Genomic DNA, 14761 nt, shown 5'->3' with positions numbered 1-14761 from the left:
AGAATATGAATCAGAAAGGAAAGTATTAATTTATCTTGTGACATCGCAGGTATTCATGGTTAATTTCAAGAAGGGGCCATTGGCCTTTTACAAAAAAATAAAGAACCAATAACAAATCTTTACAAATTCCTTTTATGGGTTATTAGTTAATGATCAATGAGAGTCTTTAAGGTCTTGCGCTCTTAAAATTTGTCCGAACTTATATTTACATCACTGAAAATTGCATGACTGTTTATGATGGAAGAATTCTAAAAGAGCTTGAAATATTGACGAGCTCATGATAGTGAAAGTACCACGATGTTAAGGTGTGGTGTCATGCAGACAAACGGTGTTGTGTTCAGGTGTACATAAAGTCAAAGGATGAATATCAGATGTAGCGTGAAGAAAAAACGTGTGCGTGAGAAAATGAATGATCAAGAGAGAGGATTAATGTGTGTGCTGCCTATTGTTATTTCACATCATGTCAGCAAATGTTTTTTTTAAATAAATATGTAAAACATTTGTTTCCAACCATAGATCACATTTTCACTGTACATATAATTGCATGTATAATTGTCAAATATTTAAATCCATCATACTGTTCCCTCTATGTCATCGCTTTAAATAGAAGCCAATATCTGAATTAATCTACAATATAATACACGAAAGATACAGAGATCTTTAAAAGATATGCATGAAGACTTTACATTTTTACATCAACTGTTGCACAAACATACAAACATGGAGACACACTAATATGGGATTTTCTCCTCTAATTACAAACTGCCACATCAGAAAGACCACAGCACTGACAACATTTGGAGAAATACAAAGTGACGTTTGCAACTGAGCTCCACCACCCTTCAAATGAGATGGTTCCATTGTTTACAGTGCTGCAAAAAAAAGTGAGATGTAAGTCCACATAGCCCCATATCCCAGATATATATCTACTCAGCTACCTGAGTACACATGTAAGAACGTATTAACACTGTGTTATAACATTATTATATGTTTAGCCACTATACAATGTACATGCTTACCTTTGAAAGAGGTCTGTACAGCAAGTTTGCATATTTACATTTGTGTTATTGAAAGCAGTTGTATTGAACAGCTCCACACAGTCGAGTGGAGGAACGAAGAGGATCCCTACGAAATAAAGTGAAAAAGCTACTTAGTTACATCACAACAGGACTGCACTGGCAGTTCATTTCAAAGGTTCTCACCTGCAATGCAGGCATTGATGAGAGAAACACAAGTTGCAGTGAGCATAGATCTCATCACCAGAGCAGAGACATCACTTCTTCTTGATGGGCATATAGAGGCTTTGAGAAAAGATAAGTCATAACTGAGAGAGGATCCTCTGGTAGGACAAAAACATGACGATGGAATGATGAAATACTCACTTAAGCCTCCAATCATGATACCCAGTGAGCTTAAGTTGGCAAACCCACAAAGCGCATAAGTGGTAATTATTTCTGATCGGACCTGATAAAGGTAAAAATGAAAAGCATGTTATATTATTTAGCATTGTGTCAAATCGTTTCTCTTTTCTTTCTTTTTTTACCATTGCATTTATACCTGTAAGTCCTCCACATTCAATTAAGCACATTTACTCACTGATATCCATTGCCTTTCATTTCCAATAATTTCATCAAGTCCGTTGAGTCTCTTGTCCTTCAGTTCAGATAGTTTCTCATAAGCCACAAACTCGTTGAGGAAGAGTTTTGTGCCGATTAGTTCAGCAACAAGGAAAGTCTCCTCATAAGGTATTCCTATCATAAAGGCCACGGGCATGAATATGTAAGAGCAAATTATCTGTGAGCACAGAGGGGCATAAGGATTTTTGGATGTTGTTAGATTCACTTGTTCAATTTACAGTACAAGCAAGCAAAATATGTGAAATTTAAAAAAGTACAATTATTAGCATAGATAAGAAAAATAAATACATCATCACTATATTATACATGTTAATTGTTATTAATAGTTCATTTATTCCACGTTTACTCATTTTAGTTTTTGATTCAGCTACTTAATTGTTTTGCTTTTTATTGCACATTTTTGGATAACGCACTTTGCATTTAAATTTAGAAAAAATAATAAATTATATTTTAACAATCCCAAAGCATATTGCACATTGTCAGAATTGTCACACTTAAGTTATCAGTCTTTTGCTAAAATGTACCTGAAACGAAATTGAAGGATATCCCACCATACCGCCAAGCCACTTCAAAGTTGCATTTATGAACCCGAGGATGGCAAGAAAGGCTATCAAATTGGCTGCAATGTTAGCAACAAGACCTATTGAAGCAGACGCTCCACTGCTAGCAGCCTCCAAGATGTTCTTTTCATCTCTACGGAGTTTTAAAAAAAGAATTTAATTCACACCAAAATCACACAAGGAGAAGAGAAGATTTTAATGGAGAGATATACATACCCAGAAGACACTTTAATATTCTTCTTATCCTTGAAGGGACTCTCCTCTGTCTCTGGGTAAGACAGTTTGGATATGGCCAAGGCACAAGGAGCAGCCATTACAGAAGCTGATATCAAAGAAGATGAATCAATCTGCAAAATACAAAGAAATGTCCTTTAATGCACGAGGCTGTGGTGGAGAAACTGCAATAATCAACATATACAGTATTTGATATTCTGTATGATTGTTGTTAAAATGGTAAAACTGTAAATAAACTAAACAAAACCATCATATTACAGGTTTGTTTTGCTGTTTTAGCTCAGCGACACCATTGGTATTAATCCACATTATATAAATATAATACATTTGCAGCTTTTTTACAACAATAAAATAACATTATATCAAATATACTACCAAACACGAATCACTGATCATATACAGTCAGTCAAACCTCCAAATCAGAATCAGGGTTTGATGTTTGATGCATGGAGCAGACAATAATAATCATAATATGTAATAAACATATTAAGGAAATGAAAACACAGATAGAGCACTGCAAGAGTCAAGAACCTAAATATAGAATAGACAATACAAATAATAAAGAGATACAGTAAAAATATGATAACAAATATGTAGGTGCTCTCGATCTGATGCATTTTCTGTAGACGTTTTTTAAATGCCCGTCAGCAGATTTGTGCAGATTATTAGCCGCACCTAGTTTATTCAGCAAAGAAAAGAACTCTATATGGCAACAAATATATACTTTGAGAAAGATCCTTAAGAAAGTAGTTTATTATCAGCTTTCAGACTTTTTTTGCTCTTATGCACAGATCTAGATTACCCAACAGCTGGACACTGATTTGTTTCCATTGGGGAGTTCTGTTTAAAAATATATATATTTCTCACAGTGTGCGCAAGGTTTATTCCTGGACCCCATTCTTGTCTGACCCGAGCCCCTACTAAAGCCTTGTAAATACTATTTTTTTCAGAAATTGGATAGCTCTAAATGATCTTCAGTAAGGACAAAATAAAAATGTGACCAAAGGATACAACTTTATTGGCTATGGGCCTGAGAGTAATATTTGATAGCAATGAAATGGCTGTGAAGCACTTTAAGGTCACATCGTTTTTCTTGCAGTGAAGAACTTATTTGTGCTTTTGTTTACACACTGTTCATGTGCAGCCAGGATCTTCACCAACATTAAACTGAGTGCATCTATCAACCCTTAGACTAAAATGCTCCTCCCAGTGTATATATATATCTTTATATATATATCTTTATTCCAGACTCATGGGTCCATAAAACAACAAACACAAATATAACAACAATATATAAAATACAATACGAGGACACCGGTCCAGCAATTGCAGCCAAAAAAATCACTCGGGATTAAAAAACATACAAATATTTGTTCCATTGCTTCCAGAAACAAGACGAATACCTGGTATCACTCAGTGCTGGGTCAGCCAAGGCTTTTATAACTACATTCTCTGAGACATTTAGTCGACATTTAAATTTATACATAAAATTCCTCAAAACAGCATGAAAAGTGGGAACATTCCGGCTCACAAACATCTGACTTGCGCTTGTCCATCTCGGAAGCTTGAGCAGGATCCTGAAGGCATCATTGAAAGCTACCTGCATCTTTTTCATTTTCCCTTTACTATAACTGCACCACAGGTGGGCTGTATACAGAGGAGTACAGTAGGCTCGAAACAGAGCAGTTTTAACGTCTTCTGTACACATGTGAAATTTACGTGCCAGCATGTTGGCTTGTGCATACAGTTTGCAACACTGCCGCTGCACATCGTCATCATCACTGAGGTCGTTCCTGATGATATGACCCAAATACCTATATTTCTGAACCACATTTAACTCCTGGACTCCCAAAAAGAATGAAGGAAAATGTAGCTTCTGATCCTCCCTGGTTTTTGCTATCATGATAACACTCTTTTTGGAGTTGAACTCGATATCATAGTCCACCCCATACCTTGAGCACACTCTGAGCAATTGCTGTAAGCCAGCACTATAAGGTGACAGGACCACCAAGTCGTCAGCGTAGATGAGATGATTAATGAGACTTTCTCCCACCATACATCCTGTCTTACACTTTTTTAACTCCTTAGAGAGGTCATCCATATAAAGATTAAACAGTGCAGGGGACAGTATTCCACCTTGTCGGACACCATTTGTCACTAGGAAGGGTGCAGATACACTCTTACCCCATCTAACTCGCATGGTTTGACGTGCATACCAAAAGTGCAAAATCCGAATCAAATATGGTGGCACCCCTCGCTCTTGTAATTTGACAAACAATTTGGAATGATTAATTCGATCAAAAGCTTTAGATGCATCCAGGAAACACATAAATACTGTGGTGTTATGTCTCCTGTACTTACTAACAACTTCCTTCAGTGCATATATACATAAGTCTGTGCTATGTTTACTTTTAAAACCAAATTGATTATCAGTGGTTAAGATGTAATCTTGAAGCCTATCTAAGAGGATTCGTTCTAATACTTTAGAAAGTATACTGGCCAGAGCAATTGGTCGATAGTTGTCAATGCTAGATATTTTACCAGTTTTATTTTTGATTACTGGCACTAACAACACAGTGAGCATAGAATCAGGAAGTACGCCGTGCATTAAAAAACCAGAAAAACATACAGCAAGTAACACTGACAACCTGTTGCTAGCATGCCTCAGATGTTCTGCTGTTATTTGGTCAAGGCCACATGCTTTGTTCAATGACAATTTTTCAATAGCATACAACACTTCATCAGGTCTAATACACACACCAGCATCATTAGGAACATTACCAATATTAAATGTGTCACTCTTAACACTATTGAAAATGTCCCTATAGTGTTTACTCCACAGATCCGCAATACTGTCCGAACCAACTGCCCCATCAATACTGGATGGCAGAGGCGTCTTCATGTTATTGGCAACTTTAACTTCTTTCCAGAAGTCAAGGGCATTATTCTGCTGAAAATGTTTGGCCATGGAGTTTGCCCTCATGGCCTGTTCATTTCTTTTAATGAAGCGCACAGCATATTTAAATCGTGCATTTGTGTGTTTCTTGTGTTCGCACTCTGGACCATGTCTTGCTTTTCCTGATAAAACCCAGTTTTTAAAAGCTTCTCTTGCTTCTCTATGGAGTTCAGACACATATTCATTCCATCCTGGCCTAAGATTATGTTGTTTAGCCTTTTTTTTACAAAATGATTTGCTTATATTATTTAGACAATTCACAATGTTATCATACATTACACAGAGATTATTATTGTGGTTTTGATTTTTACAGTTGATGTTGCCACACAGAATCGCATCAAGCGGTATATCAATATTTCTGAGACTCTTATCAGTTTGTGAATTGTAATACAATAAATCATCTTCTGTGAGCTTTGACCAATCTACTTTAAAGTGGTGTTCATGGTTATCATCATTACTGGTCAACTCAGGTAGACTCTCAACATGCAATATCATAGAGACAGGTATGTGATCTGCTGTAGCCAGCTCATACAAGATTTATGTTCGATACTCCCACAATAACTGTGGACTGAGGCCTATGGTGATGCTGAGTTTAAAGTACAGCCTCTGGAGAAAGCTGCCTCTAGATGTAGGTATTTTAGGTACCAATCATTTTTAAAACAAAACTTAAACCTGTTTTCTTTTTTAATGCATCTTTTTAAATAATATTTGTGTATGAAATGTGCTATTTGTATATCTTTAACCCTTGTGTTGCCTTCGGGTCATTTTGACCCGATTCAATATTTAACCCTCCTGTCGCCTTCGGGTCAATTTGACCCGATTCAATGTTTAATGTCGGTGTTCTTTCGGGAGTCAACAAACAAACATAAAGTACCTCACACTTAAACTTGGAAAACAATATTAATTCTAATAATTTTCTGGAGATTTTAATAGCTGGGGTCATATTGACCTCAAGGGTAAAATATGTTAGTAAATATAAAGGTAACAGGAGGGTTAAACATTGAATCGGGTCATATTGACCCGAAGGCAACACAATGGTTAATCATCATCATGTGTGGGCTATGTAAGTGTGTATTATCTGGTGGTATAAAAACAGCTTAATCTTACCCCAAATGAGATGAATGCTCCCAAGACACTGCCTGCAATTGTGGCAAATCCGCCAGTCATAACAGCATGGATCTCAGATTTGGTCATGTCTTTCAAATAAGGGCGGATCAGCAGCGGAGCTTCTGTCTGACACACAAAAAACATGGAGCTAAATTAAACAAACAGAGTAGCTGTAAAATGTTTTACTGCAGTTGTTATGTAACCATAGAAGAAAAGTATGCAGAGAGTCTAGCTCATGACATTTCAAAGCAATCAGACTTGTGTCACAGATAGTGTTGCTTCAAGTCTTGCTCAGAGTACCTGCCCAACAAATATATTGCCTGCCACACTCAAGGTCTCTGTGGGAGAGGTTCCCATCGTTATCTGCATGCACCATGCAATCTGCGTGAACAAAAACACATGGCTCCTGGTCATAGTATGGCACGGCAGGCGTAAGCAATATACACTTAGACCTACAGGAACCTATGATGCAGTGAGGGGGAGGTTTAAACTTTCTTTACCTTCAGAATGAGCCACTGCATTATCCCCAAAAAGTAAAGGATTGACATCACGCTGCTGAAGAACACAACAATGGGCAAAACCTGAAGGAGAAATATCTAAACTAAAGTTTAACACGTTCAATAATCAGAGAAATACTAAAATGTCAACAACTTACTTGAAAGGCAAAAATGTTGCCGATCAGGTCACCAAAAACAAAACTTGAGCCTTCTTTGGTATAGGCAAGGAATATCTGTAATCATAAGACATTTGGCAACATGGGTTATAGTATTTCAAAAGATTCTTTCTTTCCTCAATTCATTTATTTATGACATTTATGACATTTATGACGCAATTACTTATTAATTTTGATTTTACTATCGGAAGTCATGGAGCTAAAGACGCCTGTGACGCACATTAAAACGTGATTTACAGGCCACATGGCTGTTGACAGACTACAAACTTAACCAACAGATGACCCAAGGAACCCAAGAAAAGGGGTGAACAACATAATAAAATAGCTCTAAAGATAAGCATATACGATTCACTCAGTTAGGATAGTATGTCCCGGTGGATAAGAAAAGAGCTGTGCTATACTTTCAAAGCATATTATGCAAACCAAGAGCTTCAGGATCACAAATGATGGGATTTCTTTAGAAATTTTACAGAAATACTACTCCTTTATATAAATGTAAATGTTTGATCATTTTGGTAATAATATAAAATGCATTTAATTTGCCTATCTTTTTTTATGTTTAAAATGTATAAATGACTTTTAATGTTCATGATTTGAAAGTAAATATGTGTGATGATGATGTGGGAGGAGAACTGGAGCTTGTGTGTATCCTGTTATTCAGCATTTTTATTTGCCATATATGTGTGTATTTTTTCTTTATTCTTTATAGAATGCACATTTTCTATTTATTTTAGATACAGAACAATCAAATACCTCCACTTGCTTTCCAAGCCATTTGAACGAAATGAGTCCAAGCTGTGTCCGTATGACAAAGAGGCCGATACAGAACTGCATTCCGAGACCCCAAAACACAGGCCTCCATGACACCTATAAAAGATTATGCAATTATTTATATGTCTAATGTCGAGAATGCATCATATATAATGTGTTATAATCTGTTTATAGCACTGTAAAATGAACACAAAATTAAGAAGAAGAATACTTGAAAAGTCAAGTATCTTAATTATGTGTCACCTTTTTAAGGATGGTAAGGTAATATAATTCTTCATGTTGTAATACTTTAGCATCATTTTATAATGCATTATAATGTGATTATACATTACTTTATGCAGCCATTGTTAACTTTAAGTAAAATTAGAATACATTCCACAATGTTTCGTGTGTTGTTCTTGCATAGATTTTAAACAATAACCACTTATGACTTATAATACTCATATAATGCATTATAATGTATTACATATATGGGAATAATAAATAATATAATAATAATATACACTTTTATTAATCCCCAAGGGGAAATTAGTTCTCTGCATTTAACCCATCCTTAGTTAAACATCATGATCCTTGTAAAATATCCCAAAAAATGATACTCAAACCTATAAATCATTATAAAATGTATTATAATGTGTTATGATTATTAAGCAGTATGATTATCTGAGTGCTTATAACTATAATTACTGAGTGTTATAGGCATATTGTAATGCCTTATAACTCTATGTTTTATAGACATAAGTGTGAACGAAGATTTTTTTGAAGAAGTAGTCAACGTTTACAAAGTGAGTGTATCAGGGAGTCTCCATATCACAAGGAAGCACTTCTTCTAAACCTGAAGATGATACAGGCCAAATGATATCCAAAGTCTCAGCAAAACAGAGCAGACATAACGTATGTGACAACGCCAAAGCATGTTTCCAAATGGTTGTCATCACAGTGATCATTCATCCTTTAGTAGATTAGATTAGATTCGAAACATATATTAATCCCCAGTGGGGAAACTCAAATGTAGAGTCAGTGACTCCATGTAGAACTCACCGCTTTCCTGTGTGCTGACAAGAGGAACACAAGCATGACAAACATGCACACACCTCCAAACGAGATCAACTGCTCAGGACGCTGGCTTGTGTCTAACACGAGCCACAGAACAAGCAGGACCACAGCTGCTAAAATTAAAACCCTAAAAAAACGACAAAACACACCTTTACTTAGTTAAATATATTGTATAATGTGGAGCTCATCATCATTAATGGGAAACATGACATTCACTCACCATTTTAACCATTTAAAGTTAGATTTAAAGCATCTAGCTGCAGGTCTGAAACACTGACTGATGCTCTCTCCTTTGTATTCCTTCAGAAGTTCATATGATTTAGCAACAATGGCCAAACTGGTAAGGACTACAAGAGCAATGGCCCTCTGGAAATCCAAAACACAGGCTGCAATAAAGTATGCCACATAACCTACAAGACAAAAAAGAGCATTTAATCAAAAAACAGTCTGTAGTCACTTATTCTACATTTTTAACACAAAAGATGAGCCGAATCATATTACCTGCTCCAAGGATGCCCAGAACAATGACTTTGAAGGTTTGGGAGTGAGCCTTGAAGTAATCCTCTGCGGCGTTAATTGGCTTGGAAAAAAGGCTGAAGTATGGGACAAATGTACACAAAATATATTTGTTTAAAAAATCATTCAATTGTGTAGTTAGAAATTTGTTTTGCCTGATTTAGTATTAAATGCCATCAAATTACAAAAAAGTTTTCAACAGTACAGAAACAGCTGAACAGATTTTATGTTGGATGTATTAAAGGGTACCTGTAGTCAAAAGCAACAACGTGCTACATCCATTAGGCGCATCAAATAAATCATATTTTCCCTGCCGCTATTGTCAACAAGTCACGCATAGCCCGAGGCTTTACATTTCTTTGTCAACATTCCGAGTCCGTGAACGCTTCAGGGCGCAGACATCTTGCCAGTTATTTACTCATGTCAAAGGTCACTATGACGTAGAGTCGTTGAAAGGAATTCAGCCAATCCGGAGCCACTTCTACACGCGTTGCTTCTTGGGATAGATCGGTGGCCTCAAGAATTACACAATCTATATCAGGGGTGCTCAATACGTCGATCGCGGCGACCTGCCAGTCGATCGCGGCGTAGTATTGGTAGATCGCATGACATTAAAAAAAATTGGCCCGCCCCCCTGTCACTTTCTCTATAGCGCCACATTACAGCAGCAGCATGTCATTTCTGTCTCTACGTGTTGCGTTAACAGTCCTCTGCCCGCCGTCTCGTGCGCCGCGGAGCTTCCGACACCGGTTTGCGCGCATCGGGACGGACGGAGCAAAGAAAAAGTCACTAGCACCCCCGAACATGTCGGCCGAACATTGCATCAATGAAAGACATCTCCAGCGCTGGCTTATGCGCGATGTAGCTATCAAGCTCACGCTTTTGTGTAAAGCAGATTAGGTCTAATGTCACTATATCATCGGACATAAGTTTGTGTTCTTTACAACAAATGCACTCTATGTCTGTTTTTTGTGGCACACATTTCCCACAACTGCACCAAACGTCCGCCGACTTGCGTGCACGGTCCGCACGGTGAAGCATCTGGACCGGCGGTCCTTCGGCATCAACTTCATCAGAATCATCGCTATCGCTGTCACAATTAACTAAATGGGGATAGTCTGCTTTTAATGGTTCATACAAGTATCCAGTTGCTGAATCTGACAATCTTTCATCGTCCATATTTCGCCCGTTTTCTATATTATTATCAAGTTCTCAGCATTTGTTTGCGAGCGCTCGACGTTGTTTACATTGGTTTCTGAACACATCCGCTGTGACTGGCTGTCGATCTATCAACGATGTGACGTCACACCACCTGCGCCATATTCAAGCACCAGTGCAATGAAGCTTGTCGGAGTTGAGGGACTTTGAACAGCCTAAACTACGTATTGTTATTGAATACTGGACCGTCAGTGCATGAATAACCTTTAGAAACACATTATCTTTTGATCTGGCTACACATTCGAGATCACAACAGGTACCCTTTAAGCATTCGTTATAGTATAAATAGAGTATAAATATAGCCGAGAATGCTGTTCACCTGCTGTGATAATTGCACCCCAAATTAGACAATTATTACTTTTCAAAAAGCCATCACTTGAACTGAACCTTAAGCATGAGCTTAATCCCTTTTTAGTCTCCCTTTGGATGTTGTTAGTCTCAGTAATGATGTCCTCCTAGAAAAAGAAAGACATTTTATTTATCTTTTTAAATAATCATGTTGTGCCTTTTCTTTAAAAATAAGATGTGATAAATACCTCTCTTTCAAAAGCCTGGTTGTCCAAGCCATTTCCGGGATAATGGGTTACATTTTCAAGTTTGACTCCGTCGGCTTCCACTGAAAAAAACAATAATTGTCCATTTCTATGCAGCAGTTTAACTTTAACAACCAGAAATGCCAAACAAGGAACACGTTGTGTTTCCCTGTACTCTGGGAGATTAAAACTCTAAATAAGTCAACAGAGTACTGTTTGCACAAAGTCTAGAAAAGAAGATTGCTTACTCATTGTGTCCTCTGAAACCCGGCTGTCAACTGTGTCCCGTGAAACACACTGCAGGAAAAGAGTCTGCACATGAAACGTGAAATGACTCAAATCATTAATTAACAGACAGGTTGCGTGGAGCTCTGATCGTTCTGAGGAAGTACAGGACATAGTAAAAAGTGCGATAGTGCAACCAAAATAATTCAATGGGTCATATGAAGCAACATTTTATAAGGAAGGATTATCAACAAGTTTGAAAAAATCACTGGGGCAACAGATGATAAAGTATGAATAAAATAATGTGCCTTGTACAAACAATCAGACATACAGGTAAAATATACAAATTGTAAGGTGTAAATGATGTTAGATTTGTTGCAGGTGACCCTTCGCATTTTCAAGAAGGTAACTGTGAAAATACAATTTTATAACATTAGAATATAAATAACTGTAACATCAAAGAGCACAGGTTACTCTTGTAAAACAGCCCAAAGATAAGTATGTGAACTTTGAATCTATTATATGACTATGCTATTGTGATGCACACAAAGTACGAATGTGCAATGTCAAATTAATTAGCATTTTTGACAGAATGGTATATCTTTAAATGGTTATCTATTGCATTAAGTACCAGTGTACTCGCTGCAGAATCAGATAGCCTTAAAATCAGTTGTAGCAATCTAGAGTAGACCATTAAATATATTGCATTGCAATTTGCACTTTACTTCCAGGGGGATGATTCATCATTCAGTTATTGTTCTACTCACTGCTGTTCAAATTTGATCTCACCACACAAAATGATTCGTCCTAAAATGATGTTTATCTAGGCTGACCAGACGTCCTCTTTTCCCCGGACATGCGTCCGGCAGGGATTCCAAAAACGTCCGGGATTTTGCTTCGTCGGATATTTGTGTTTCTCTGGGTCTTTCACAAACTAGTTACCCCTTACAAGTTTTGGAAATGATATCTCCCTTACGTTCCACCTTCTTGCGCGAGCTCTGACTGTAGAGAGAACAGTCATTGGTCGACCGATCTCAGTGTTGCCAGATACACGAAAATTATCCTCCAAATACGACCATTTTGAGCCTTTGGTACGATACTCAGTAGGGGCGAGATCCCCTAGCGACACTGGCACTCAGTGGCACATCCCCCTAGCGACACTGGCACATTTACCGACACTCCCCCTAGCGGCACTGGCACTCACTGGTGCTCAATACGTCGATCGCGATCTACCAGTCGATCGCGGAGAGAGGGCGAGTGCAATCACTGGCACCGACAACTCACTGGCACCTCAGTGGCAAGTCTGTGGCAAGTGCCGCTCGGTGCCAGTACTCAGCGACAACTCACTGGCACCTCACTGGCAACTCACTGGCACCTCACTGGCACCTCAGTGGCAAGTCTGTGGCAAGTGCCACAGACTTGCATAGATAATCAATACTGCTGTACTATATTGAATATTGTTTGTAATATATAACACTTATATACCATGATATGTATAATTATAATTATTTTTTTTACCATGTCATACTGTTATACCTCCATGAAATTCTCCTTTGAGGAGATGCCACTGTTAGTCTAAAGTTTAAGCACTGGCACTCAGTGGCACTTGCCATCAGTTGCCAGCAGTTGCCAGCAGTTGCCACTACTAGTCAAAAAGTGCCACTACTAGTTAAAAAGTGCCACTACTAGTTAAAAAGTGCCACTACTAGTCAAAAAGTGCCAGCAGACGGAGGGCCGCAGTGACGAGTCTGCGACGATTTAGTGACAAGCTTCACTGAAGTGCCCGGACAGCGGAATAAATCACTTTCATGATCACAGAATGGAGGAGCTGCGGTTTAGCTAGATAGATAGATAGATAGATAGATAGATAGATAGCTAAAATAGCTAGATACACAGATGGATATATATATATATATATATATATATATATATAGTGTCTTTCTTACTTACAATATGCGATAGTGCTGTACATTACTGCTGTACTATATTTAATATTGTTTTGCTTCTACTACGTTCACTTCGTAATATATTGTAGCGACCCTGAAGTGGCTGACAATCAAAGTGTGGCACAGTGCAAGCTGCACGAGGGGGCGCGCATGTGATTGGCGGAGTAGAGGGGTTAACCTGTCGGAAAACGGGAGTTAAGGGTGGTTGACGGAACCGTTGTTGTTGACTTTCGACCTGCTAAGCTGAGAGGAACACGCTGTATGTGTTGGTGGATGCCCAATAAAGGGAGGATTAATAACGTCGTCCCGTCTCCGTGTCATCAGTGCCATAACGTCCGAGACGTTACAATATCATGTATATAAGTGTAATAGATTACGAAGTGAAACGTAGTAGTAGCAAAACAATATTAAATATATTGCAGTAATGTCAGTGTTCAGCAAAAAGAGACACTAAAATATATATATATATATATATTAATTAGTGTCTTTTATATATATACACACATCCATCTGTGTATCTAGCTATTTTAGCTATCTATCTATCTAGCTAAACCGCAGCTCCTCCATTTTGTGATCATGAAAGTGATTTCTTCCGCTGTCCGGGCACTTCAGTTGTTTACTAATCGTCGCAGCAGACTGTCACTGCGGCCGACCCCCGTCTCTGCTGGCTTTTTTGACCTAGTGGCACTTTTTAACCAGTAGTGGCACTTTTAACTAGTAGTGGCACTTTTTGAGTAGTGGCATCTGCTGGCAACTGCTGGCAACTGCTGGCAAGTGTCACTGAGTGCCAGTGCTTAAACTTTAGACTAACAGTGGCATCTCCTCAAAGGAGAATTTCATGGAGGTATAACAGTATGACATGGTAAAAATAATTATATATTTTTTATTATTAAAGAAAGGTTATACATATATCATGGTATATATATGTTATATATATTAGTGAAAACGAGTAGTAGCAAAACAATATTCAATATAGTACAGCAGTATTGTGCGATCGCGGCGACCTACCAGTCGATCGCGGCGTAGTATTGGTAGATCGCATGTATTTTTCTCTATAGCACGTCTTTGTTCTTTTATTAAACTAAACAGCCGTCTGTTGTTGATCGTCTCTACACAACAGCATGTCATTTCTGCCTCTACGTGTCGCGTTAACATTTCTCGGCTCTCCGTCTCGCGCGTCGCAGAGTGCGCGCATCGGGACGAAGAAAAAAAAAAGTCACGTTTCACTTCGTAATATATTAAACTTTAGACTAACAGTGGCATCTCCTCAGAGTAGAGTATCATAGTGGGGGTATAACAGTAGTCCTATGATCATGGTAATAAAAAAAT

At 37.9% G+C, this 14761-nt stretch overlaps 1 protein-coding gene across 10 annotated transcripts; it reads right to left on the bottom strand.

Annotated features, from left to right (window-relative positions):
- Nucleotides 1–113: 113 nt before the first annotated feature.
- On the bottom strand, nucleotides 114–12637 carry slc28a1 (solute carrier family 28 member 1). 10 transcript variants are annotated; one of them, XM_056416430.1, is made up of 19 exons: nucleotides 12463–12637; nucleotides 11510–11573; nucleotides 11265–11344; nucleotides 11116–11183; nucleotides 9496–9587; nucleotides 9215–9404; nucleotides 8980–9121; nucleotides 7921–8034; nucleotides 7150–7224; nucleotides 6995–7090; nucleotides 6795–6875; nucleotides 6495–6620; nucleotides 2414–2544; nucleotides 2162–2330; nucleotides 1597–1794; nucleotides 1383–1464; nucleotides 1203–1301; nucleotides 1020–1125; nucleotides 114–872 (listed from the first exon to the last, which is right to left on the bottom strand). In XM_056416430.1, exons 1-19 carry the CDS (start codon nucleotides 12505–12507, stop codon nucleotides 752–754), a joined length of 2079 nt encoding a protein of 692 aa, XP_056272405.1. In that variant the 5' UTR covers nucleotides 12508–12637; the 3' UTR covers nucleotides 114–751. The 10 variants fall into 10 exon arrangements, with proteins under 10 accessions (XP_056272405.1, XP_056272406.1, XP_056272407.1 ...); XM_056416431.1 differs by having other exon boundaries at nucleotides 11510–11558; XM_056416432.1 differs by having other exon boundaries at nucleotides 11510–11641; nucleotides 12254–12636.
- Between the last annotated feature and the right edge of the window lie 2124 nt (nucleotides 12638–14761).

The sequence above is a fragment of the Pseudoliparis swirei genome, chromosome 6 (genome assembly GCF_029220125.1).
Source record: "Pseudoliparis swirei isolate HS2019 ecotype Mariana Trench chromosome 6, NWPU_hadal_v1, whole genome shotgun sequence".
NCBI lineage: Eukaryota > Metazoa > Chordata > Actinopteri > Perciformes > Liparidae > Pseudoliparis > Pseudoliparis swirei.
Note: the sequence above shows the minus strand (reverse complement) of the source record. Positions and strands in the feature narration are given on the sequence as shown.

Excerpts from the sequence above, each read along its gene's own strand:
- slc28a1 (XM_056416428.1), bottom strand. The coding sequence starts at position 11,660 with ATGTCCTGTACTTCCTCAGAACGATCAGAGCTCCACGCAACCTGTCTG. Across the intron at positions 6,876-6,994 it reads TGCAGTGGCTCATTCTGAAG|ATTGCATGGTGCATGCAGAT; the intron begins GTAAAGAAAGTT and ends TTGTTCACGCAG. Across the intron at positions 2,331-2,413 it reads AATATTAAAGTGTCTTCTGG|AGATGAAAAGAACATCTTGG; the intron begins GTATGTATATCT and ends AAAACTCCGTAG.